We start from the raw sequence: 23706 nt of genomic DNA, 5'->3' as shown, positions 1-23706 counted from the left end.
ACCAAACTAATACTCAGGGAAGCCTGAGAGGCATGCGTCTGTCCTGGAGAGGAATGCTGACCACGGATTTGAGCCTGAGTCTCTCCTGGACAGACTGTGGCCATTTGATGCATCATGACCCACCTGATAGCCCCACACTACCAAGCCCGGCAAGGCTGTGTGCACTTGGCAGGCACACGTAAGGCCAGGCCACGATGACAAGCCCCCTTGCAGCTTCACTGGGTGTGGGACTCACAGGGGAAGCTGGAGCTGAAGTGGGTGAGGCCTGTTTCTGGGAAAGCGTTGCCAGGAGGAGTGGATAGGATCTGTCTCAGGCTTTTGACTAGGGAAGGAAATGTGTAGTGAATGTGGTTGGGCCACACACGGGAAAACCCTTAAGAGCAGTAAGCGGGCCCATCTCATTGTGAAGGCTCCCTGGGATCTCCTGGGATTGTTACTGGAATTTTCTGTCATGTCACAGCTTTGCTGAGCGTAATTGGACCTGACACCAGGGAGGACCCAGAGGGAGTCAGTAAGCCTATCCAGGGGAGGGCTGGCTGCACACTCGGGGATGCCCGAGAGGAACTGATGGATCTCTTTTTCAGGTAAAGCTGTTGGCTATTGTGGGCCTGGACAGAGGTTGACCCTCCGGGGGTGCTGTTGGGCCTGCCACCCCAGAAAAGGCTTACCCAATGGGTCAGACAGTCTCAGCTGGGCCAGAGAGACAAGCCACCCAAAAGGAGCCTCCATGGATAGGCCTGTCCCCATCCCCTCAGTCCTTCCTGTGTTCTCCATTCTCCTATGCAGGAGGCTGAGAGACGGGGAGGGACACAGGAGCACACGGGCCCTCCCTGTCCTCACCTTGATACTCCAGCTTGAATCCTGGCCGGTTCTGGGAGTGGTCACTGTGAAAATACACGGTGGTCTCGTGGGACGTGGAGAGCAGGGAGCTTGGAAGGTCACTTCCACTGAATCTGCCCATCATGCGGCTGGTCTCATGGGGGCCATTCCGGATTTCTATGAAGTCATGGTTGGGCTCGGTGGAGAAGTTCAGGAACTGGATGTGAGCTCCTAGGAGCAAGACAGAGGCGGACAGTGCCCAAAGCAATACAGTCGCCCTTCAAATGTGCCGCCTTGTGAACACATTTCCTGCCAGAGCCCACGCATCCCTGCTACTGACTTCCTGCCCAATCAGGATTCCCAGAACAGGCTCTGGGAGTTGCCAACCCAGTCCCTTGTCTTCAGGTAGGACTGAACTTAAACGAATATTATTCATTGAAAAGGAAGGGCATCAGTCATTTCAGAACTCCATTTTGAGTTCATTTTATTTCATTGAAAATGAAGTTCAAGATAATGATTTAATTTGTGATTCTTATATATTGGTATAAAGATAGCTTTGCTAAAATAAATATTTTACTTAGAAATAATATGCCTGCCTGACCAGTGTGGCTCAGTGGTTGAGCATGGACCCATGGGACTAAAGAAGTCATGGGTTTGGTTCCTGGTCAGGACATGTGCCTGGGTTGTAGGCTCACTTCCCAGTAGTGGGTGTACAGGAGGCAACTGATCAATGATGTTTCTCTCTCTCCCTCTCCCTTCCTCTCTTTAAAAATCAATAAAAACATAATATCTTTCCCACCCAATTGAAAGACATGAACTTCAAGACTGGTGTTTTCTAGAACACTGAAGATAATTCAGAAATAGGAGAATACCTTGTCCCATCTGTTCTACTAAGAAGCCAAATAAAATTTATACTTTAGGATCTAATTGGATGAATCAATATCTCCTAGCAACCTGACAGGTTAAACAGCTAACTTACATATTAATATATTCTTTGGAGAATGGAGGTGGGACTATTGATTTTGTTAATGAAAATATTTCTCAAAATTAGATTACTATTGAAAATGTTATTAAAGAAATATATTTATTGAGCATAAAAAATGTCCATAATGTTGTGAAAATCTGATTGCAAAATAGTAGGTTGTATATAATTTTCAATTTTGTAGTTAAAATCTGGAAGAACATTCATTGATTCTCTAACAATATTGATTGCATCAGGGCTGTGGAAGGCACTGCACAGGGATGAATGAGATCTACAAGGCCCTTGTCTTCATGGGGGTTCCCTTTTAATGGTGAGGACGAAGCTGTTAGTGGTTGCATGGTGGGATTACAGATAATTTTAATTAAAAAAAACTGTTCATATGTACTTTCTAATTTGCTTAGAATGAGCTCATATGCATGATTTTGCTTTTGCAACTGTTTATTTAAAGAACAGAATAAGACTTGACATGTGATTTTGAAGATCCTTCATGTCTCCTGCCCTATCCCATTCCCCTACTTCCCTCCACAGAGGCGGTCACTATCATGAATTTGGAAGAAACCTTCCAGGTTATGTTTTTAGATTCTTAAATATATATATATAGGTTTGTTTTAAACATTACATAAATAATATTATACTTCATATACAGTTGAATAAAATTATTTTTATTTAACATTGTGTTTTCCTTTTTCTCTTAAAAATGTTTTTATTGATTTTAGGGAGAGATAGAGAGATAAAAACATCGATGAGAGAGAAACATCAACCATCAGCTGCCTCTTGCATGCCCCCTACTGGGGATCTAGCCCGCAACCCGGGCTTGTGCCCTGACTGGGAATCAAACTGGTGACCACTTGGTTCCTGGGTTGATGTTCAACCACTGAGCCACACTGACCAGGCTCAATGCTGTGTTTTCCAAAGCCTACTCTTGATATACAAAGATATACAGTTCATTGATTTTCAATGACATATTAATTCCATTTTATGAATTATCCAACAACACTATTCATACACATACTAGTGAACATGTAGATTGTTTCCAAATTGCGGATAATTTTGTAACGAGCACTTCTGTACAGATCACCTATGCTTTCCATTCTACTGCCCATGTATCACTCGAACACTGTGGGCTGCATGCCCATCACAGGGTCTCTATGAGGTTTGCCGGATTTTTGAAATGAGCTGCCTGGAAAGAATGGGATGTGCCCACTGTCATCTAGTGGCAGCAGCTGGTAAATGTTGTGGCTCTTTACACACTGAAGCCATCGTTGGGACTACCTGGGAGGGAGAGATTCTGGTCTTCTGCGGTTGGACCCTGCAGAAGGCTTATTCCCTGGGGACTTAGAGAACTCTGGTGGCTGAACGTCAGGAGAGGACAGTGATATACCCGCCACTTAAACTTCTGCTTTCCTCTGGATGTTGCCCTCCGCACTGTCCCTCTATCATCTGAGGTTCTTTTGCCCACGTCTGGAATGAAGAGCTACAGGATATCCTAGCTCCTCCTTCTTCAATGTCTCAAAATCTGGGGATTTCCAAGGCTGCCCAAGTCATCATCATTTTGTAGCCTCATCATCTGACTTGGTTTCCTTCAGAAGGTGGTTCTAAATATAAGACTCCATCCTTTGGAGGGTCACCAACCTCTCCCCTTCCCTCAGGACAGATGAAAAGAGGGCCAGTTTAGATCGCCTTCTCCCGAAAACCCCTTCTCCATGAGAAGACCCACTTGAGGCTGAATTAAGGACAAAATAGGTGGTCTTCATTCCTGAGGTCACAGACTGGGAGATCCCCTTGGGACATTTCCTTCCCAGGAGCAGAGCAGTGACTCAGGGCAGATGTGTCCTGAGTGCTCTTTTGACTTGTAGAAATATTAACTTTCTATGCATTGCAACACACCCACTTTGCAAATCCTCCACTACGTGGACAGCCCATGAGTTCCATGTCAACACAAGCCCTTTTCTCTTCAACAGATTTGTTTGGGGTTAAATTATATTCTCAGTACACAATATGTGATGAATCGTCAGCAATTAAATTTCATACCCAGATCACTCTCCTCCCTACTGCCATACTCCATCTCCACACACACACACACACACACACACACACACACACACACACAAAATCTCCCAATCTTCAAAGCTAGCCAGAATGTGCCTATGAAGAATGCAAACTCTATTTCATGTTGACCTTGGCTCAATTTAATTAGGACAAGAAATTGGATATTATAGTTAAAAGCACAATTTGAGGTCCAGTGTCTGTAAAATAGATTGTTGTTTTCTTTTTAACCATCCCTGAGTAATTTCTCATTCCACAGTCCTGGGTTTTAGCTTGTTACTCAAATAATAATAATAATAATAATAATAATAATAATAATAATAATGGCAATTCCTAGGATTCCCCCCCGCCCTCGCTACATTTAAAGCTTCTAAAACATTCATCTCTACCATTCTTAATGGAACTTCCGATTGTACAAGAGGTCAACAGATGAGGAAATGGAGAGGCAGAGAGCTAAGTTGCCTCAGCCACGGTTATGCTGAGTGATCACAGCAAATAGGTGCTTTAAGCAGAGACCTAGGCGTGAAGACTTACCAAAGCCCACGGGCAGTGCTATTTTCCATGAACAGTCCATGTTGCTGGGGTAGTTACCCGGAAAGCCGGGGCTCAGGATCACCCCCTCCATCTCCTCCACTGCTCCCCCACACTGCGCTGTGACAATGAGACCAGAGGGTTAGGACAGCATCAAGGAGAGTACGGGGCCATGCCAACCTTTGGACACTCAGAGCAGCAATTTTGAACCTTTCCCAAGTCATCAACCCCTTTGAGAATCTAAAAGAACCTACAGTTCATCTCCCTAAATAACTGCACACAGGGCAAAATAGAGCAAATAAATTCAGGAAGGGCTGCCCAGCACCCTTGGACCTCCCAGCAGTCTGTCCACAAACCCAAGTTATGGACCCTTGACCTTAAACATGTCTTTTGCAGGTCAATTCCCTTAGTGAGCTCCTACATCAAAAGTGGAAATGGAAATATTTCCATTTCTTACACTATCCCCTAAATCTCCCTCTCTTCATTGTCCAACCAACTCTTTCAAGACTGAAGAAAAAGGATGAAGGAAGGGGACTGGCATGCACTGAATCCCCACTCTGTGCTCGGCACCTTGCCAGGCTCTTTATAAATTTATACTCCATGGGGTTGAGTGGTCAACAGATGCTCAGCCGAAGATGACCATTCCATGGGGAGCCAGCCACAGGGGCTGGGCACCTGAAACTCTAATCGAGGTGACTTCAGAGTCATCTGAGGCTGCAAGGCCACAACAGCCTGATCAGCTGACATAAATTCTGTCCTTTCGCATCTTGTTAGGAAAAGGTTGTATGAGCAGAAAGGGGTTAGGCAGCCATGGACCCTAGGGAAAGGAGCAGAGGGCAGGGCTCTGAGGGCAGGCCATTGCTTTCTGGGAGAGGGTTCTGTTTAGGCCTGAAGAGAACAGTGCCCGGGTGCAGAGCAGGCGCTCTGGCACGGATCACTTTGGGTTGCAGTCCCAATGTTTCCACTTCCTATGGGACTTCGGGCAAGTTCTACACCCTCCACACCTCAGTTTCCCCAAACTGAAATACTTATGTCACAGGGTGGTTAAAACAGAAACCTGAACTTCACTTGGAACAGGAGCTGCCACGCATGGTAAACCCAGTGGCAGCTACTGTTAATGTGAGTGGCTTCCTCAGTGTAGCTTTTGTATTACATAATAGAGGGAAGAGCCTTGGGCTGGCCAGTAACATTTTGGATGGCTCGGCGGACTACCAGGCCCTGTACCTGGTGAGATCCCAGGAGGGAAATGCCATTATGCCCAAGTGACTCTCTTTCAACTCACCCTGCTTCCTATCCCAGGGTCAGCCTCAAGGGGCCCTTTACAGTTGCGTTGGCATCAGAGAAACCTAGGTTTCCATTCCCGACCCCCCCCACTTTGTTTTTAATCCTAAAAGCCTTCACCTTCCTAAATTTACAAAAACGAGAATAATGATACTCCCTCCGAAGAAGCGTGTGGCTCTATGCCTAGCACACAGCAGACACTCACTACTTATTGTTAGTTTCCCCCTCCTGACCTGACTAGAAGACCCCATCTTTTCTTGTACCCATTGATCTCTTTATCTCTGCTCAGCACGGGGTAAGAAACCAAACCAAGTTAAGTCCTCATTCAACATGTAACCCTCAGCATTTCTGCTAGTGGATTTTATCGCTCTGTGCCATGAAAAGTCATAAGGGGAAGCCCATAGTGCCTAGACGGTCCATTTAGGGTTTGGTCAGTTAACTGGAAGGAGAATGGCCATCATCACCTTTTCAAATGGGCAAGGCTCCGATAATTTTTCCAATTACAGGGGCGAAGGTTTCTAAACATCATGACAGCCTTGAGTGAGAGTGAAAGCTTGCAGAAACATCAGCCCACAAATACTGCCTTTGAACTAACCCAGAAAACCAAACTGTCTTTCGATATGTCCCTGAGCTCCAATCCCTGTGCAACACGGATGTGAGTGAACTGGAAGAGTCCGGGCTCTCTTACCAATACAGAGCGGAGGCGGGTAGTTCCAGCGCCGCACGGTTCCGGGCATGCAGGAGATGTGGGCGTGGCCCTGGAGGAATCAGGAACAGGGGTGGGCAGGCTGCCCCAGGGCACACTTGGATGCACAACCCAGGACAGGGGGCTGGTTCGGGGTCCTTGTGTTAAGGGACAAGATGCGTAGGTCCACTGTGGGATGGCAAGTGAGGCACAGGGAGACATTTGGGGGACGGATGCTTACTAGTATAACAGCTGTTACTGGAGAATTCTCATGATCAAGCTTCCTTGTGCGCTTCCTTTAATTACCAGATTCCCTCATGGCCTTCAAAGGAAAATTAAATTTTCCTAAAGCCTAATCAAACCGAAACTTTGCAGGAATGCATTCAAGGCTGGCTTGTGCCAAATCGCTCAAGTCAGCAAAGTTTGTCTTTTGCCTGAACAGCTCCAGGAGAGGATAAAGGTCCCCGGGGCAGCTGGGGGGCTGCACCCTGTTTTCTGGTGACTCTGGCTCTGCTGGTGCCAAGGCTAGCCAAGCACATCTCAGGGGACACCTGCTTCCTGCCCTGGCTGCCAAGGGGAGGTACCTGGAGTGCGTATCCCGGCTCACACTGGAAAGAGACCACATCGTTCACCAAGTAGCGCTCGCCAGTCTTCACCCCGTTACTGGGCACGGCAGGTTCTGGGCAGCTGCTCAAGCCCACCGCTGGAGAAGACAGACAGACGGAAAGGAGAATGGACCAGCCCAGCGGGTCAATGCACTCGCAGGCTGAGGGCGATGCCGGCAGAGGGAGGAGAGGGGTGCCTCCAGTTGGGCTTTCCCTGCTCTCTGAGTCAAGGCTAGCGCTTCCCAACCCTCTCCCCTCACAGAGCACAGGGAAATCGGAATATTTACCTGGCTCAGTGGCTCCACAGCATACAGCTCCTTAGGACAGGTGGGCATTGTCCTATTGGGAACTCTGGCTGCCCGCCTGCCTCCTGGGCTTCCCAGAAGGCATTGGGAGCTGCCCAGCCCTGGTTCCAAGCCCCTAGACCCGTCTCCATGGGCTCCTCCCACATCACTCCTGCCCCGGACTCCCAACGTCTCTCCATTCTCCTCCCCCTAAGAAGACAACTCCTGTAGGCTAAGAAATTGGGAAGGAGGCCAAGGAAAGGCAAGAAGGAAATGAAGCAGTTATCAGAAGGCCAGCTCAGTGATGTCCGGGGCTCAGAGCCCCTCTCTGGGACAGGCTGCCGGGAGAAAGTTGGCCAGTGGATGAGACACTCCACTGCCTTCTTTCTCTTGCTGTGTTTTAAAGTCAGGCCAGCTCTTTTCTGAGTAAAGAGGTGGGGGTCCTCGCACTTCACCTCCCATGGCCGCTCTGGTCCTCACTCACCTCTGGACCCAACAGCCTCCCCGTCATCCCTCCTCTGAGCCATTCTATTCCCATCCATCCTGTGCTCACAGGCACCTGATGTTCTTTATTTCTTTCCTTGAATCCTGGGACTTCCTTGTTCAGCAACTTGAAGTGGGTCCCCATCGCCCAGTACATGGAATCTCACCTTCTCATCCTGACATCCTGATATGCTTCATGATCTTGGCCTGGTCCCTTTCCGAAATCTCCTCTACAGGTTCTCAAATGCTCCTCCCTCCCTTGCCTTTCTTGACTTTTCAAATTCAGCCTGCGTTCATTTAGTCCTTATTATATACCCAGGACTGTGCACAGAGCTCTGCTAGGGCACCTGTCTCCATCTCCCCGCTCTGCCTCCTCCTCCCTGTCCACCCCGGACCATCGTCGCCAGAGCAGCACTCCCTGAGCACTGCCCACGAGCAAGTGGAGTGAGCGTGTCACGCACATGGTCTCATCACCTGAAGCAGGTCTTAACATCCCATTTCACAGAGACCTGCCCTTAGTAAGCCACAGAGCTGGGATGCAAATCAAACCCTGTCTGACTCCAGGTCTGCCCAGGTGGAGTCAAACTCTGAGGCCACCTGACCTCACATTGACCCCAGCCCTGCTCTCCCCTCCTGAGAATCATCAAAACTACACAACTTACTATCACTCTAGAAAGTTCCCTCATGCTCTTCCCAGGCAATTCCTGTCCTACATAAGTTTGTGTTTTGTTGTTTTTTTTAAAAAAATCCTCACTCAAGGATATATTTTCCATTGATCTGCAGACAGAGTGAAAGGGAGAGAGGAGGGGGAAAGGGAGAGGGAGATGGAGAAAGAGAGAGGGAGAGAAACATCGACATGAGGAAGACATATCAATTGGCTGCCTCTTGCACTAGTGCCGACCAGGGCCGGGGATTGAATGGCAACCAAGGTACATGCCGGGAATAGAACTCGCAACCCTTCAGTCCGCAGGCTGATGCTCTAACCACAGAGCAAAACTGGCCAGGGCCTACATAGGCTTGTAAGAAGTGAACGTGATGGTTGTAAATGAAGGCTGTTTGGATCTATGCCCACAAATCTCACCAGCTGGGACAAAAGACCTTAAGGATAGAATTAAAACCATAATTAAAATGAATTTAAAGTACTTCATCTTGGCTGTCATCTTATTTATCTCTCCCCGCTCCTCCCTGCACTCCAAGTAGAATACAACTCAGTATTTAGTGGGATGATCACAACTTAGTAACCCGAGGCCTACTTCTTGGAAAGGCAGTGATAGACAGAAGAAGGAGGGGCAGAGTGAAAAAGAGAGAAAGCCAGAGCAAGAGCTCATGGGAGAAAAAATGGAATGGGGAGAAAGGTGAGGCCAGAGAGAGAAAGAAGGACAGAGATATTCTCATTTCTCTTGCATTGCACACCTTGATTATAATTACTTAAGCCATGCTTGCAATAAAGGAAGAATTATTTTTATCATATGCAATTTATTACTCTTGAAAGCATATTGTTCCATTTCCATTTCAATTAAATAAACATTAAATATGAGTCATAGCAGTAAACATGACTCTTCAGTACCCTTCAAAACCATTGCCTGTACGATAGCAATTAAACCTCCGTCGGCACCGCTTTGTAGATTATCTACAAAACAAAAAGATAACTACAGGGACTTGGATCCTAGGAATTTCGGTCTCTAAACACTGATGGAGGCTTTGTTTCCCCCTAGCCTTTCCCCCCATGAGAAGACAGTGCATGAGAAACATCAGCTGCTGAGAAAACTACCAGCTCCCTTGGGGGGAAAAATTGAGCAGAGGTGGATTTTTGCCTGGGAATGAGGCAGTACAATGACAAAGAGATTTAGGAAGAAAGTATGTCTTTGGAAAAAGAAAATAAAGAGAAGATTCTCGGGAACATTTAAGGACTCAAATTCAAATATTGAATAAAGACACAAAAATGCAAAGAACAGAGAAAAGAGGGTAAAAGAAAAAAATGTGGATTGCTTAAAAGATCCGGGATAGTTCACTCCACCCGCTGACTGGAGCTTTAGAGGTTTGTGGAGGAAGGTCCCAGAGGTCCTGTGCTATCCTCTCCCCCTCAGGGTCTTTGCTTCAAGCTGTCCCAGGTCTCTCCTACTAGGTACTCTTCGGTTCTTTCAGGCTAATCCTCTCTCAACTTCCTGGATAAAGCTCATTTATTTTGGAGACCAGCTGAGCATCTGCATAACACCCAGTGCTAACCCTGTCAGGCCTCTACCACCAACTGGGGCTTCCACCTGACAGGCCCAGGCTGTCAGACACAGTGAAGCCAGTCATGCCTCCCCACATTGCCAAAGACAACTGCATCACAGAACCAGGGGTTGGAGAGGCTGTCTTTTCAGCATTAAGGAGATCACTTCTGTTTTCTCACATCCCAAATTATATACTGGGCGTAGGCCAATGACCAGGCCCCCTTTCCATTCCTGGTGTGGTCAGGAGGAAGCACACAGGTTTCTGAGTGACTGACATTTGGGTGAGAATCCCGTCTCCACAGGCTGTGCAGCCTTAAGGAGGTTTTCGATCTCCTCTGAGCTTTCGAGGTCTCATCTAGGTCTGTGATAAGGCTTGAGTGGGATGGAGAAAACACAGCCCCATTATGGCCCCTACTCATCCTGGGCACTCAGTACCTGTCCGTTCCCACCCTGAACCCCGTACACAGCTGAGACTCTGGACTCTCACTTTTGTACTCCAAGTGGAAGCCAGCTGCCGACACGCTGATATCTGAGTAGAAATGAAGGTAGAGCTGGTTGGAGGTGCTGTTCAGCAGGGCAGGCACAGTTGTTCCTAGGGCAAGAAACAGGGACCACTCAGGCTTAGCCTCCCGCCCCCGGAGCTCCTCCCTTTTCCTCTTGCTTCTGCTACTTGAGGACGTTCTGCTCCCAAGGACCCCAAATATCCCCAATGATGACACCCACTAAAAGACCTTCTCAGAGTGCTGGGTCTCCAATGTCCAAGGGAGGAGGGAGACCACAAACAACTTTCTGCAAAATGAGCAGGGACAGAGCCTCATGCCAGCAGTAGGCTGAGTTCCTCAGGTGGCCTACGAACTTGGTTCCCTTCCAGCCTTCAAAATAACTCTGACATGTCTCATTATCTGGGCAATACAGGCAGTGTAGGCAGTTTATCTGGGGCACATGACTCCTTTTTATATCTTGGCAACATGGGTTCTGGGGAGGTAAAAGAGGGAAAAGGGGGGATAAATAAATGGTAATAAAAGGAGACTTGCCCTGGGGTGGTAAACACACAATACAATACACAGGCGATATAGAATTGTACACCTGAAACCTGTATAGCTTAATCAGCCTAGGTCACCCCAATAAATTTAATTAAAAAATAATAAAGCCCACCACTACCCTCCATGGAAGTCCCACCTCACCTGAGAAACTCCCCAGCATAGTCACAGTGTTGTCTGCACCGTCAAACACTTCCAGGGAGTCCCAGTTCTGCTCTGTGACAAAACTGATGACTTGAATCTGGGAAGATGGAGGGAATGAATTGCTGGTTAGACAGCCTGTGGATTCCTCCACTTGGTTTTGACCTCTGGGCACCCGTTATGGCCCCTCTCCCTACGGTTCAGGCTGCAAATGTGACACTCGAGGTGTGTGCTTCTGGGTTTGCTCCTTCCCTTTACCTCCAATGTCCCCACAATCTTAAGGGAAACCCCACACAAACCCTTCAAGCCATTTGAAAACGATTTCCCATGATGCCTCTGCAATCTTTGTACTCAGCTCCAGGCCCACGTCCTTCTCCGGCCCGCCCTGATGGCGGGAGCCAGTGCCCACCCCTCCTCCTTCCCGGTTACCTGGCTCTCTCCTCACTCTCCCTACCCCTGCAGCTCCTCGGCCATGAGCTGTCTGTTTTTCTGTTTGTGGGCCTCAACGCCACACTTGGCCTAAAGGGCAGGGACAGGGCTATGTCTCCTCCCGCCACCTGCCTGATGGAGATGTCTCCTCGCCCCTACCTGGATGCCAGCACCTTCGGGGACCATGATCTTCCACACGCAGTTGAGGCTGTTGAGGTAGGGCTCCGGGAAGCCAGGGGACAGAATGGTGCCCCTGCGCTCCGTGAGGTTGCCTCCGCATGGCACTGGGAGGAGGCAACTCTGGTCAGAGGCTTGTCTTTGAGGGTCTCCCAGGGGAACATCCCCTAACAGACTTTTCTCAGGGCTTCCCAGCCCGCTTGTGACCCTTCCCCCGGCTGGCTTCTCCAGTAGAGCCCCAGTCCCACCCTCTCCCATAAATCCTCCTCATGCAACCCTCTTCAGGGGCCTGGCCCCGTACATGTCCCTTCACACGTCCCTCCACCCCGTAGCAACCTCAGCTCCTCCTCCTTGCTGTCTTCACATTCAACCCACAGGACTAGTGATCTGACTGGAACGGGACTCCCTACTTAGGTTATGCTGCAGCCAGGGGCTGCTGTGTGTCCCGGGGTAGCTGCCGGGTCTTGCTGCCTCCCCGGGAGAAAGGACTGTTTTCCGGCCACCCCTCTCCGACGGCCACCCCTCTCCGAGTCCTGGGTGTCCAGGTACTCACCCACACATGTTGGTGCTGAGACATTCCACTGGGCCAAGGCCCCAGGAACAGGGAGGCACTCGATTTCTGGGGACCCCTGCAGGGCATAGCCGGAATTGCATTCGAAGCGGACGATGGCCCCCACGGAGAAGTCACTGCCCAGTCTTTTGCCATAGCGGGGTTCGGGCACAGAGCTGCACTGCGTGGCGCTGGTTCGGGGCACCGCTGCAGGGGACAAGGGCACTGAGGGGCAGGCCTCTCCCCTCTAAAACGGGCCCAGGAATGGACACACCCTGGACTGGACCTGACAGCCTGGATGGGACCCTGAGAGGATCTGGGCACTCTCCCTTAGCCGGGGTGGGGGCTTCCCGGGAGGAGGCCCGTTTACTGAAATAAAGGTGAACACACCATGCTGCAGCACAGCTCTGGAAACCAGGGCGGCAGTGTGAGTCCCCGGCTCAGGCTGCAGGCCCAGCGGTGGTCCTTGCCTTCCCAACGATGCCCCTCACCATCAGGTTCCCACATTCCCTACCAGGGAGAATGGCCCTTCCTCCTCGTCAGGGCCCTCACTTGCTTTTGGTCTCTTCTCCCATGAACTGTAGGCCTGCCCAGGGCTCTGATCTCCATCACCCGAATCTCTGTTCTTCCCACCCACAATGGTAGACAGGACCTTTAACCGAGGCCCAGGTATGGCACCGCCTGTGGCAGGATTCCCCCTGCACAGGGCAAGGTAGCTCATCTGGAAAATCGGAGGAACAGAACCACACTTAGGCTGAGCCCTAAAAAGGGGACATTCTCCTGGGCAAGGAGAGGCTGGGGCCTGCAGGGGACCAGGGCCAGTAAGAAAGGGAACACACACTGGTGACCGGCCTGGTCTGGCTACTCTGTGAGCTCTTTTAATCCTATCATTGAGGTCGTGTTATTACCCTCATTTAACAGTTGAGCAAACTGGGACTCCAAAAGCTGGAATAACTGGTGCCCAGTTAGAAAGTGGCAGGGCTGGCATCCAATTGCATGTCCATCTCACTGCCAAGCCTGTGTTCCCCCCACACCTTTCCTGGGCCTTGTGGACAAAACCAAGCTCCATAGGAGAGTCTAGGGAAGGCCTGGGCTGGTCTTCCCATTGCCTTTGGGGCTGTACCAGACAGTACAGGGATAGAATTAGCTTCCCATGTCTGACTTCCCCCATCATTCAACACGCAGTTTGGTCTGAGAATTGTCTATTGAGTAAATGAATGTATAAAATCAAACTGAATTTCAAAGAACTGTCCTGAAAACTACTAACTGCCCCAAATACCCTAAGAATGAGTCTCAGACTAAGGGGCAGAGGTCACACTGAGTCACTGAAAACCTGAGACTGCCTGGGCCCTCCCAGGTCCACATCCCGCATACCTTGGTAGACAAAGTGGAAGCCTCTGGCTGGTGCTTGGCCTTTGGCACTGAACTTAATGAGAACTTGATTGGAGGTGGCCAAGGGCAGCGATTCCCCTGCCGAGATAAGGGGTGAGGAGGAGAGGAAGACAGTGAGTCCCGCAGTTGGGCCTGGCAGCTGAGATCCTGGCCAGGAAGGAGAGGGTGCCCATCCCCCTCACAGCAATTCCTTCCACACCCAGGTCTTCCTGAAATGAAACCTCACATTTTTACTGCACGTTTCAGGGTACAGTTTGCAGAAGGCTTTAGCATCCATGGCCTTACCTTGACCCACAGTCAATGTGAGGTTGGCATGACAAGAGCTCGGTAACCCCAGTTAACCGATCAAGGAAGAGGTTCAGAATGATTAAATGAGCTGCCTCGAGAGGAGAAAGCTCCTGAAGATGTGCTGACCCAAGGGATGAGGACAACGGCCATCAGCAAACCGGTTTACTAGGAGAGCTGCCCTCCGTCTGACAGAAGAAAAAGCACCAGCTTCGGGGAAGGAGGGTGCTGTGATCTTTGAGAGGAACTGGCCTTTCCCAGATTCTCTGTGAAATGATCAATAACCAGAGCGATCGTATAATTTATTGCCCATCCGAGAACACTTTTGGGACTAAAACGGCATGCTCTAAATACTTATACTGGGGCTGTACTTTCAAGTGGAAGCTGGGACTGTCCCAGGTAAAGCAGGACGTATTGTCACCCAACCGATAACACACAACCTGGCGGAAACCTGAATGGGTACATGGAGTCTGACAGTCTTTCTATCAGAAGATGAAGGTGTACCTCCTGCTTGATGTGGTACAGACGGACGGAATAAAGACAGCACAACCAGACCTGCAGCCGGGAAGCGCAGTCTTGGTCGTCATCACCTTCCTGTGGAGCTGAGGGAGTATGGAGTGGCAGGCAATGGCATGGCCACTCTGCATGATGTCCCCCCCGCCCCCCCGAGAATGGCTGCTGACTCCACCAATAGAAGGGAAGTGGGGGCTGCAGAGAGCTAGTCTCCATTTCCACTGCAGTGAGGACTGGAGTTGGAATCAGCCAAGAAGCAGAGAGGTGATGGGATGCTATTGGCCACAGGGCGTGGACAGCCTTTTGCACAGCACACTTAGACTTACATGTGACCCAGGTGGCTGAGCCTGTTAGGAGTCATTGCCCCAGCTAACTCTTGGCTGCCAAAGCAAAAACAAAACAAAACATCACCAAAACAAAAACAAAAACAAAAAAAAACAAACCCCCAACAACACCAAAACTCATGAAGACAGAGGGTCTCCTTGTTATCTCTACCTTCTCCCCTTGATGGATGTGAGTGGGGCAAAACTCAGCTTTTCCATTCTCCCATCACCTGGCCTGACATGTGTGGATGAGGACCCCCCCTAACCTCCTACAGAACCCATTTGGACTTTCATTCCTGAACATATGCAGACATCCCTTTCCATGGCTAAGCAAGCGCTAGTAAAATCACTGGACATAAGAAAATATTTCAAAGTTTTAAGGGAGGAAAGCACTCTTGAGAAACCAATGCGAATATTTTTATGTGAACTACAACAAAGAACAGGCAAAATCTCAGAAGACTGTCAATCATGACTGTCACAAGATTAAATCTAGCATTGCACCTGTGAAATCAGAGGAGAAAGATATGTCAAAGGAAAGAACTGAGATTAATAAAGGCTTCCAAGAGATGAGAAATGCTAGTACATGGCAGATGGATTCTGCAGAAATTGAACGGCGACATGGAGATTAAATTTGGAAAATTCTTCCGGAATTCACAGAAAGAGGATAAAGAGATTAAAATAATGAGGGAAATGATGAGCGACATAGAAGACAGATGAAAAAAATCCAATATGCATATATCAAGAATTCTAGAGAGAGAGAAGGCAAGAGAAATTGAAGGAGAAAAAAATAAGTTGGGAAAGAAGATAACATTCCTAAGCTTAAGAGAAACTTAAGGTTTAGACTGAAATTGTTCATTAAGTACCAGTTCTAATGAATGGAAAATGATTTCTAACCAAAACATCCCAGTGGGCTTTTTGATTTTAGAAATTAAGAAAAATATGAAAGGCATTTAGAAAGAAAAGCACTAGTTACCTACAAAATAAAGAATCAGTTTGGACTCCAATTCATCTGCAACTAGAGCTGTTGGAACAGAGTGGAATACTACAATGTTGAAAGAAAAAATTTGTGACCCATAACCTGATTTAGAATCAAGTTGTCAATTATATAATATGTTAAAGGAAATTCATTCTCATACATGCAAGGTGACAGAAAATATTGCAGTTATGAGCCTTATTAAAAAACAACGAGTGAAACTAAGAAAATAAAAAACTTCAGGGATAAAGACAACCTGGAAAGTACAGTAAAACCTCCAAATTATTATGAACAGGTAATAAAACTAAATGTAAAAATAAAAACTTGTTCTTGAGGAAGAAGTCCATAATTTAAAAATAATTGCTAATAACATTAATATAAAAGTCCAAATATATAAAAACCATGGAAATTAGAGGTGGGGTCAGTATGAATGGAAAAGTGAGGAGCAATCAACTCAAAACCAAATAAAGACCCAGAAAGAACAAAACAGTTGACAGGTAGCAGACCAGATGTTCCACTTACAAAATCAGTAAGTAAACTTCCTTTTAAAAGGAAAAGACTGTCAGAGAAAATGAGGAAAGATATGTTAGGCAAACACAGTTATAAAAATTGTTAGAAACACAAGAAGATAACAAAATATCAAAATTGTATGGGAGACACTTTCGCACAGCATTCTCAATCACTGATGTATCAAATAAAAAAGGAAAACGAAGATTGTTGAGTAGTGGTCCCTACATTTTTTCCCACCTCAATGCACACTTCACTCCCCTCAGTACAGGTGGCTCATCATCAGTGTTTCTCCAAATGAGGAATAAGATAGGATCTGAGTATAATTGAGTATATTGATGCTATATCTATAGGATCTATCTATCTATCTATCTATCTATCTATCTATCTATCTATCTATCTATCTATCTATCTACCAAGAGATTTTGAAAAAGAATCCTACCTCAATAGATCCCAATTTACAGTTCTAGTTGGGTGTGAATGTGTGGGGTGATGGTGTAGAAAAATTATCTGATTGGGAACCATTGATATAATGGATTTGAAAACTGAAATTGAGTAAGACGGATCTAATTGCTATTACAAAGCTCATTTAATCTCAGCAATAACTCCAGGAGGTACAACTTTTATAGATGAGGAAACTGAATCTCAGGGTGGTCCAGTATTATGCCCCCAGGCACCTGTCAAGGAAGGGTGAGAGCTCAGGTTAGAGTGCAGGAGGTGAGACTATAGGGAGAGCTGAGGTTAGATGCAGGAGGGGAGGCTGCAGGGAGAGCTGAGGTTAGATGCAGGAGGTGAGGCTGCAGGGAGAGCTGAGGTTAGATGCAGGAGGGGAGGCTGCAGGGAGAGCTGAGGTTAGATGCAGGAGGGGAGGCTGCAGGGAGAGCTGAGGTTAGATGCAGGAGGGGAGGCTGCAGGGAGAGCTGAGGTTAGATGCAGGAGGTGAGGCTGCGGGGAGAGCTGAGGTTAGAAGCAGGTAGAGAGGCTGCAGGGAGAGCTGAGGTTAGATGCAGGAGGGGGGACTGCAGGGAGAGCTGAGGTTAGATGCAGGAGGGTGGACTGCAGGGAGAGCTGAGGTTAGATGCAGGAGGGTGGACTGCAGGGAGAGCTGAGGTTAGATGCAGGAGGGGGGACTGCAGGGAGAGCTGAGGTTAGATGCAGGAGGGGAGGCTGCAGGGAGAGCTGAGGTTAGATGCAGGAGGGGAGGCTGCAGGGAGAGCTGAGGTTAGATGCAGGAGGGGAGGCTGCAGGGCCTGAGCTGCCCTTCTCTCTGTAAGACATCTGGATCCTGCAGAGAACCTGCATTCTTCTCAGATACTTCGGAATTTAAAAACAAGCTCTTGGCTACTAAGAGGGCCTCATTTAATCCCCAAGGCAGAATGGTACAAACTACATTCTCTAACCACATGACAATAAAAACAGAAAACAACACAAATGTAAAAAGAACAAAATCCAGGTTCTTGGGGGAAATGGGGGAGAGAGACATTCTTAAACAAGTCCTGGGAGAAAAGAATAAAACTGAATCATGAATTATTTAGAAAGTAACAATGATGAAAACAGTACATATCAAAATTGGTGGCTTGAAACCAAAACTATGCTTAGAGGCAAATATATCGAATATATCGCTGTAAACAAGCTCTTCATTACACAGAGAAAATAACAAACAAAGCTGTCAATTCAAGGCATTAGAACAAGAAGAACAAAATAATCTGAAGAACAAAAGAGGGAGAGAGACATTATGAGAAAAAGGCAGAGGTTAATTAATTAGCAAATAATAACCAACTCCACAGGCAAATTGGTAAGTAGATGCAGTAAAAAAGAAAATGAAACAAAACAAATAACACAAAGCCCCTGGTCCAGCGGAGTCAAAGGAGAAGAATACAGCCTTCTAGGAGATATAACCACTAACAGAAAAGAGATTAATTAGTGCCACAGTATCCTATATAACAAAAGCCTAATATGCTAAGTGTCTGGTCATCCAGTTGGCCGTTCAACCAATCAAAGCATAATATGCTAATGATATGCTAAGGCCACTCAAGTGCTTGCTATGATGTGCACTGACCACCAGGGGACAGACGCTCAACCCAGGAGCTGCCCCCTGGTGGTCAGTGCGCTCTCATAGGGGGAGTGGCACGGCAGCTAAGGGAGCGGGCCTAAGCCATCAGTAGGACATCCCCTGAGGGCTCCCAGACTGCAAGAGGGCGCAGGCAAGGCTGAGGGACCACCCCCCTTGAGTGCATGGATTTTGTGCACCAGGCCTCTAGTATTATATAAGCAATGTTGCTAAGTTTAAAATAATTACAAAATAAAATTTTTACTAAAATATCAAACACCAGCATTCATAACAAAGTAAGATACCGGAACAGGCCAATAACCATGGAAATAAGTAAGAGAAAAAACATTGAAGAGGCAGAGATAAAATAATGAGATAAATTTATGTGCTGAGGATATTACTTCTTGCCTAAAGGACCCAGGAGAATCAGTTGGCAGCGTTAGCATTGTTATGGAGGGTTGGATGACTTTGCAAAATAAATACACCAAAAATGCCAGTCTTCTAATATACTGGCAAAGATCAATTAGGAAACATAACACGGGGAGGCCCATTTACAGTAGCAACAACAATTGCCATGAAATATCTAGGGAAAAAAGTTAACAAAGAATGCACACGTCCTAAATTAAAATTATAACACCTTACAAAGGTTACAAAAGAAACAGAAATGGAGAGATATAGCATGTTCCTGAAGAGGAAGAAGAGTTCCTATTATAAAGATGAGTTATCCCCAATTAATCTATAGGTTTAGCAGATTCCAGTGAAAATTCCAATGCAATTTTTAAAAAACTTGACAACATATTTCTAAAATTTATCTGGAGGCACAAGTTAAGAAAAGCCAATAAAAATTCAAAACAAAGAATGTCTATGAGAACTTATCTTACCGTATGTTTAAAGTTGTGATATCAAACAATATTATAATGTTACGATAATTAAAGCTTTTTCATATTGATAGAAGAGTCAACAGACACTTAGAGGAAATGGATAAAAGGTCTAGAAACATACCCTTTCCTTCATAAAAATTTAATATATGTAAATCTGGCATTTTGAAAATACTGTTAGAACAACTGATTAACTAAGTCAGAAAGAATATGATTATATTCCCTATATCAAATAATATATAAAAATAAAGCCCAAGGTTATTAAAACAAAACAATGAAATGAAAAAGAAGTAAAAGAAAACACAGAGGAATATTTATTTCAGCAGCATGAAAGTAAAGGAGAAAACCATAAAAGAACAACATTGATAGATTTGATATTATGAGAAATTTAAATCTTCTGACATTAAAACCCACTCTGAAGAAAATTAAATAGCAAATGACACAAATTTAAATAAAATTTAAATTTCCTGACATTAAAACACACCCTGAAGAAAATAAAATGGCAAGTGAAAGGGGAAGGCTTTTTATAACATGTGATATAGACAAGAGGTTTTTATAGCATATAATATATATAGCTTATAATAATATGGTACTCTACTAAATAAATAAGAAAATAAATGCTAATAGAAAAATTAATACTAACTCACAAGTGGATTCACAAATAAAAAATGCATGGGCCAATAATTTCATTATAAAAATGTTAACCTAACTAGTAATAAAAAAAGGAAATTAAAAATGAGATACCATTTCACTTTTCAAACTGATAATGCTTTTACTTTTTAATTACTCAATTTCGTGAGGATAAAACACTCCCTCTTATTCATTGTTGGTGAACAAAGTAGCAAGAACTTTCTAGGGGCATATTTGACAATCTGTTAAAAGAGAATTAAGGATCTCACATATCCTTTAACTTGGTAATTCTACTTCTAGATATTCCAAGGTAATAGAGATATGTATAATGACATGTAGAATACACAGAATTACTATTCAAACGAGTGAAAAATTGGAAACAATCTACATGTTCAATAATAGAGAATTCATTACATAAATTTTAAATAACTATACGATAGACAATTATGCAGCATTTAAAAATCCTATTATAGGATAAAATAATGACAGAGACATAATGACATGCTCATGATGAATATTTCAATAAAAATATGTATATTGCTTTGTTCAATAAAATATGTAAAAGATTAAGTCTAAGCAGATATAAAGACTGGAAACAAGATACACTATCTTTTCAGTGGTTCTTTCTGGGTGGCTTTTATTTATTTTAATTCTCTATATAATTATTTTCTGGTTGGCTATAAGTTTTCTACAATGAAAATGCAATATGTTTATAATTGGAGAAATGTGTCGGGGTTAAATATAAAACATCGGGGCACGCTATACCCCACGGGGGTGGTGCAGACACAGCTTGAGGTGAGAGCGGTTTGGGAAGCCCCCTTCTAGGTATGGGCGGTCAGGAACTGACTGCTGTGTGGTAGAGAGAGCACCGGCGCATGAACACATGACAGACACCCAACGGTGGGGTTCCACCCGCAGGCAGGCTCCTAGGGCCTCTTTCCTTTGAGCCGGCCCGTGAGGCCCTGACCCACCACATCCCCATCGCTGGCCCAGCCCAGGGTACCTGTGTGGGTGCCCGACAGGGAGCTGAGGAGTCGGGAGTGCTGGCTGTGGCCATCGTGCACCTCCACCACGTCATTGAGGGCCGTGTGGAAGAAGGCGAACTGTCCAAACACCACTGCGGGGGGAGACAGTGTGGAGAGCTCAGTGTGGAAGACTGTGCGGCCATGCTGGGGTAAGGACGGGAGGTCTGGGGGACCCTAGGCCAGGAAGAGGGAAGCCTCAGAGGGAGTCGTTGGTTCCTGGGGCGAACTCCTTGCTGAGCCTTTCTACTGGCTGATTAGCACACTGGCACGGGGACGCAGGGAGCTGGGAAGGGCTGGCTGCTGGCCTCCCACATGGTCAGGATCACACTGAGAACTGCACCGGTGGCCAGGCAGGTGGCGGTGGCCCTGAGCTAATCTACTCCCAGAGAGCGGCTGCCGCAGCTACTCCAGGACATGAAAGGGCTTTGGTGATACCCCCCATTTTCCATGTGATCACAGGACCTTGTCCCTGATAGGTGCTTATTAGATGTTTGGTGAGTGACAGCAGGTCTTGCCCTGTGAAGCAGCCAGCTCTCTGCAGGCTGCCCGGTCTCTCTCCTAGGTGGTCAGGATATATCGATGCCTCTGTCCTATTTGACACCGACTGTGTATAGAAATAGTTCTTATTCCCCTACAAAGAAGAGACCCAGGGGGAAAGCAGCCGGGCTGGTCACCTGATTGTCCAGGTACCACTGGCCTGTGCTCCCCGGGAACGTTCTGAGTCCCCCAGGGCTGGCAGGACTCGTGACTGTCCCTACTCCCGGGTGAGGAGCCTGCTTCTTTTTACCTTGGATTCTTGGAACCTGGAGGTTTCTATGTCTTCTCAGGGCCTGCTCCTCATTTTTTCCCTGCTCGTCCTGCTTATAGCTGCTGGACCAGGCTCAGGTCTCAGAAGGAACCATGTGGCTCCTAGCCCCTTCATCTGTATTTGCAACCTAGTTCCATCCCGCTCCTCACTTCTCCTGCCGCTTGGTTACCCATCCCTGGGTTCCCAATCGGCCTGGATCTGCAGCATCTCTATTCAGACTTGGGCTGTGCTGGGTAGCCGAGTGCTCCCACCTTCCCTGGTTCTGCCTGGTTCCTCACTACCCCCGTCCCCTTGCTTCCGGCTGACGTGTGCCCTTCCTGCTTCGTGTGTCAGGAGTGTATTCTACAGCCCACTTCTGGCATCCAGACTCAGTTGTCCTTTAGGGGACACTGTTCTGCCTGTTCCCACAAAAGGAGTGGATACAATTGGGAGTGGAAGTGGGATACAACTGGGAAGGGCCCGAGGAGTTGGAAGGAATCAGAAAACATAAACAAACAAAAAACCATACATAACGCCCCATACCATAATCCTTGGGCACAGTGACAAAATACAGGCAGATCTGTCCACTGGTGTAGTTCCGGGGATAGTTGGGGGACAAGACCACTCCATCTGAACCCACATACTGTCCTCCACAGGGGGCTGAAAGAGAAATCAGACAGAGGGCCAGGTGACCTTGTGGGCCTCTCATCAGTGTCCATCCTCTGTCCTGCTCGCTCCCCACTTGAGCTTCCGGCCCTGCTGGGCTGCCATGAGGTGCACAGCCACTGACCTGGCACATGGCCTAAAACCCACCCTGATGCTATCAGTGACCCTCCTGCGCACGTCAATCCTAGCCCTCTAACTATTAACAAGGGCACTGGTCTCCGGAGACACAGCCTTGAGGAGCATTCTAGGAACCTCTTCTGCTGACAAGGAGAACCAGAACTACTCTGCCACTCCCATGGCTGGCGTCTGCACCTGGCAGTTAGTGTCTGCATGAGTAGAGAGCTTCGGCTTCCCCAGACTCAGGGGACCTAGCCACCTTCTGCTCTCATCCATGGGACCAGTTCCACAGGGGGTGGGCCTCAGAGCCAGGCTCTTTCACCTGGGCAAAGGGTGCTCTTCAGCTTAGGTGGCTACCATGCTCTTGAAGTTCTGACGTTACATCTGCTAGGATTCCATAGTTAACCCACATCCCTGGTCAGCCCACCCCGGGGGCCTCAGTTTTACACATCAGACCTCTAAGTGATTTTTCATAGGACCAAAAATGAGCTGGGTCATCTTTAAACTCTCTTCTCCCTGGTCTGAGCCACTGGCATGTCTGAGTGTGGGTGGGGACACTGTGATCTGAGAGAGATGACACACTGACAGGGACTAGCATACCTGGTGAATTACCAGCCATTCTCACTTACAGCGAACCCAAGGAGCAACCCTGCTTTTGAGGACTCCTTCCCCCCCCTCCTTCCCCTTGCCCATAGCCTCTTCTGCCTCTGGCATGCCCTCACTCCCTCCTTCTCCCTCCCCATCCCGGCCCCCCTACCTGTGCACACTGGCCGGGGGTTGTTCCACGCAGGCTTCCCATCAGGCCCCAGGACACAGCTCAGCGTTGATGAGCCCTCCACTTCATAGCCCCCATGGCAGTAGTAGGTAATGGAGGAGCCCAGCTTTAGGTCAGACCCCACTCGTGTGCCATTCTTGATTGTACCAGGATCAAAACATGACTCTCGTGGGTTTTCTGGGAAAAAGAAAAATAAACACATACACATATGCAGCACTCATTAGTGGACTGATTCCATGGTGCAGCAGCCATAGGGAAACCCTGACTATAATTAGCCACAGAGCACGTGTGGTTAGAAATCTAGGGCTGGAATTTATCTTGCAGAGTGAAACTTCACCTCCTCGCTCCACATTCTTGCCCTGAGCTATGAAGGAGGGAACTGTGTAAACCTGTGGGGAGCTTTCTCATCCCTCAGCCCACTCTCCCCGGAGAGGCATGTGATGCTGGGACTGGCAGGAGCTGAGGGTCCTGGATCATATCCCAGCTGCGGACAGGCTCACTGTGGTGAAGGTCAGT

At 47.3% G+C, this 23706-nt stretch overlaps 1 protein-coding gene across 1 annotated transcript in view; it reads right to left on the bottom strand.

The window, feature by feature from the left end:
- The window catches only part of CSMD2 (CUB and Sushi multiple domains 2), a gene marked incomplete at its 5' end in the record, with an annotated part of 537662 nt that overhangs the window by 72540 nt on the left and 441416 nt on the right, over nucleotides 1–23706 (bottom strand). Inside the window, 12 exon segments of the mRNA XM_079778373.1 lie at nucleotides 841–1050; nucleotides 4382–4498; nucleotides 6348–6417; nucleotides 6929–7047; nucleotides 10420–10524; nucleotides 11117–11213; nucleotides 11702–11826; nucleotides 12273–12476; nucleotides 13644–13739; nucleotides 20824–20937; nucleotides 22176–22292; nucleotides 23173–23367. Coding sequence (XP_079634499.1) covers nucleotides 841–1050; nucleotides 4382–4498; nucleotides 6348–6417; nucleotides 6929–7047; nucleotides 10420–10524; nucleotides 11117–11213; nucleotides 11702–11826; nucleotides 12273–12476; nucleotides 13644–13739; nucleotides 20824–20937; nucleotides 22176–22292; nucleotides 23173–23367 — 1569 coding nt within the window.

This window comes from Cnephaeus nilssonii (genome assembly GCF_951640355.1).
Source record: "Cnephaeus nilssonii genome assembly, chromosome: 7".
NCBI classification, from domain to species: domain Eukaryota; kingdom Metazoa; phylum Chordata; class Mammalia; order Chiroptera; family Vespertilionidae; genus Cnephaeus; species Cnephaeus nilssonii.
Note: the sequence above shows the minus strand (reverse complement) of the source record. Positions and strands in the feature narration are given on the sequence as shown.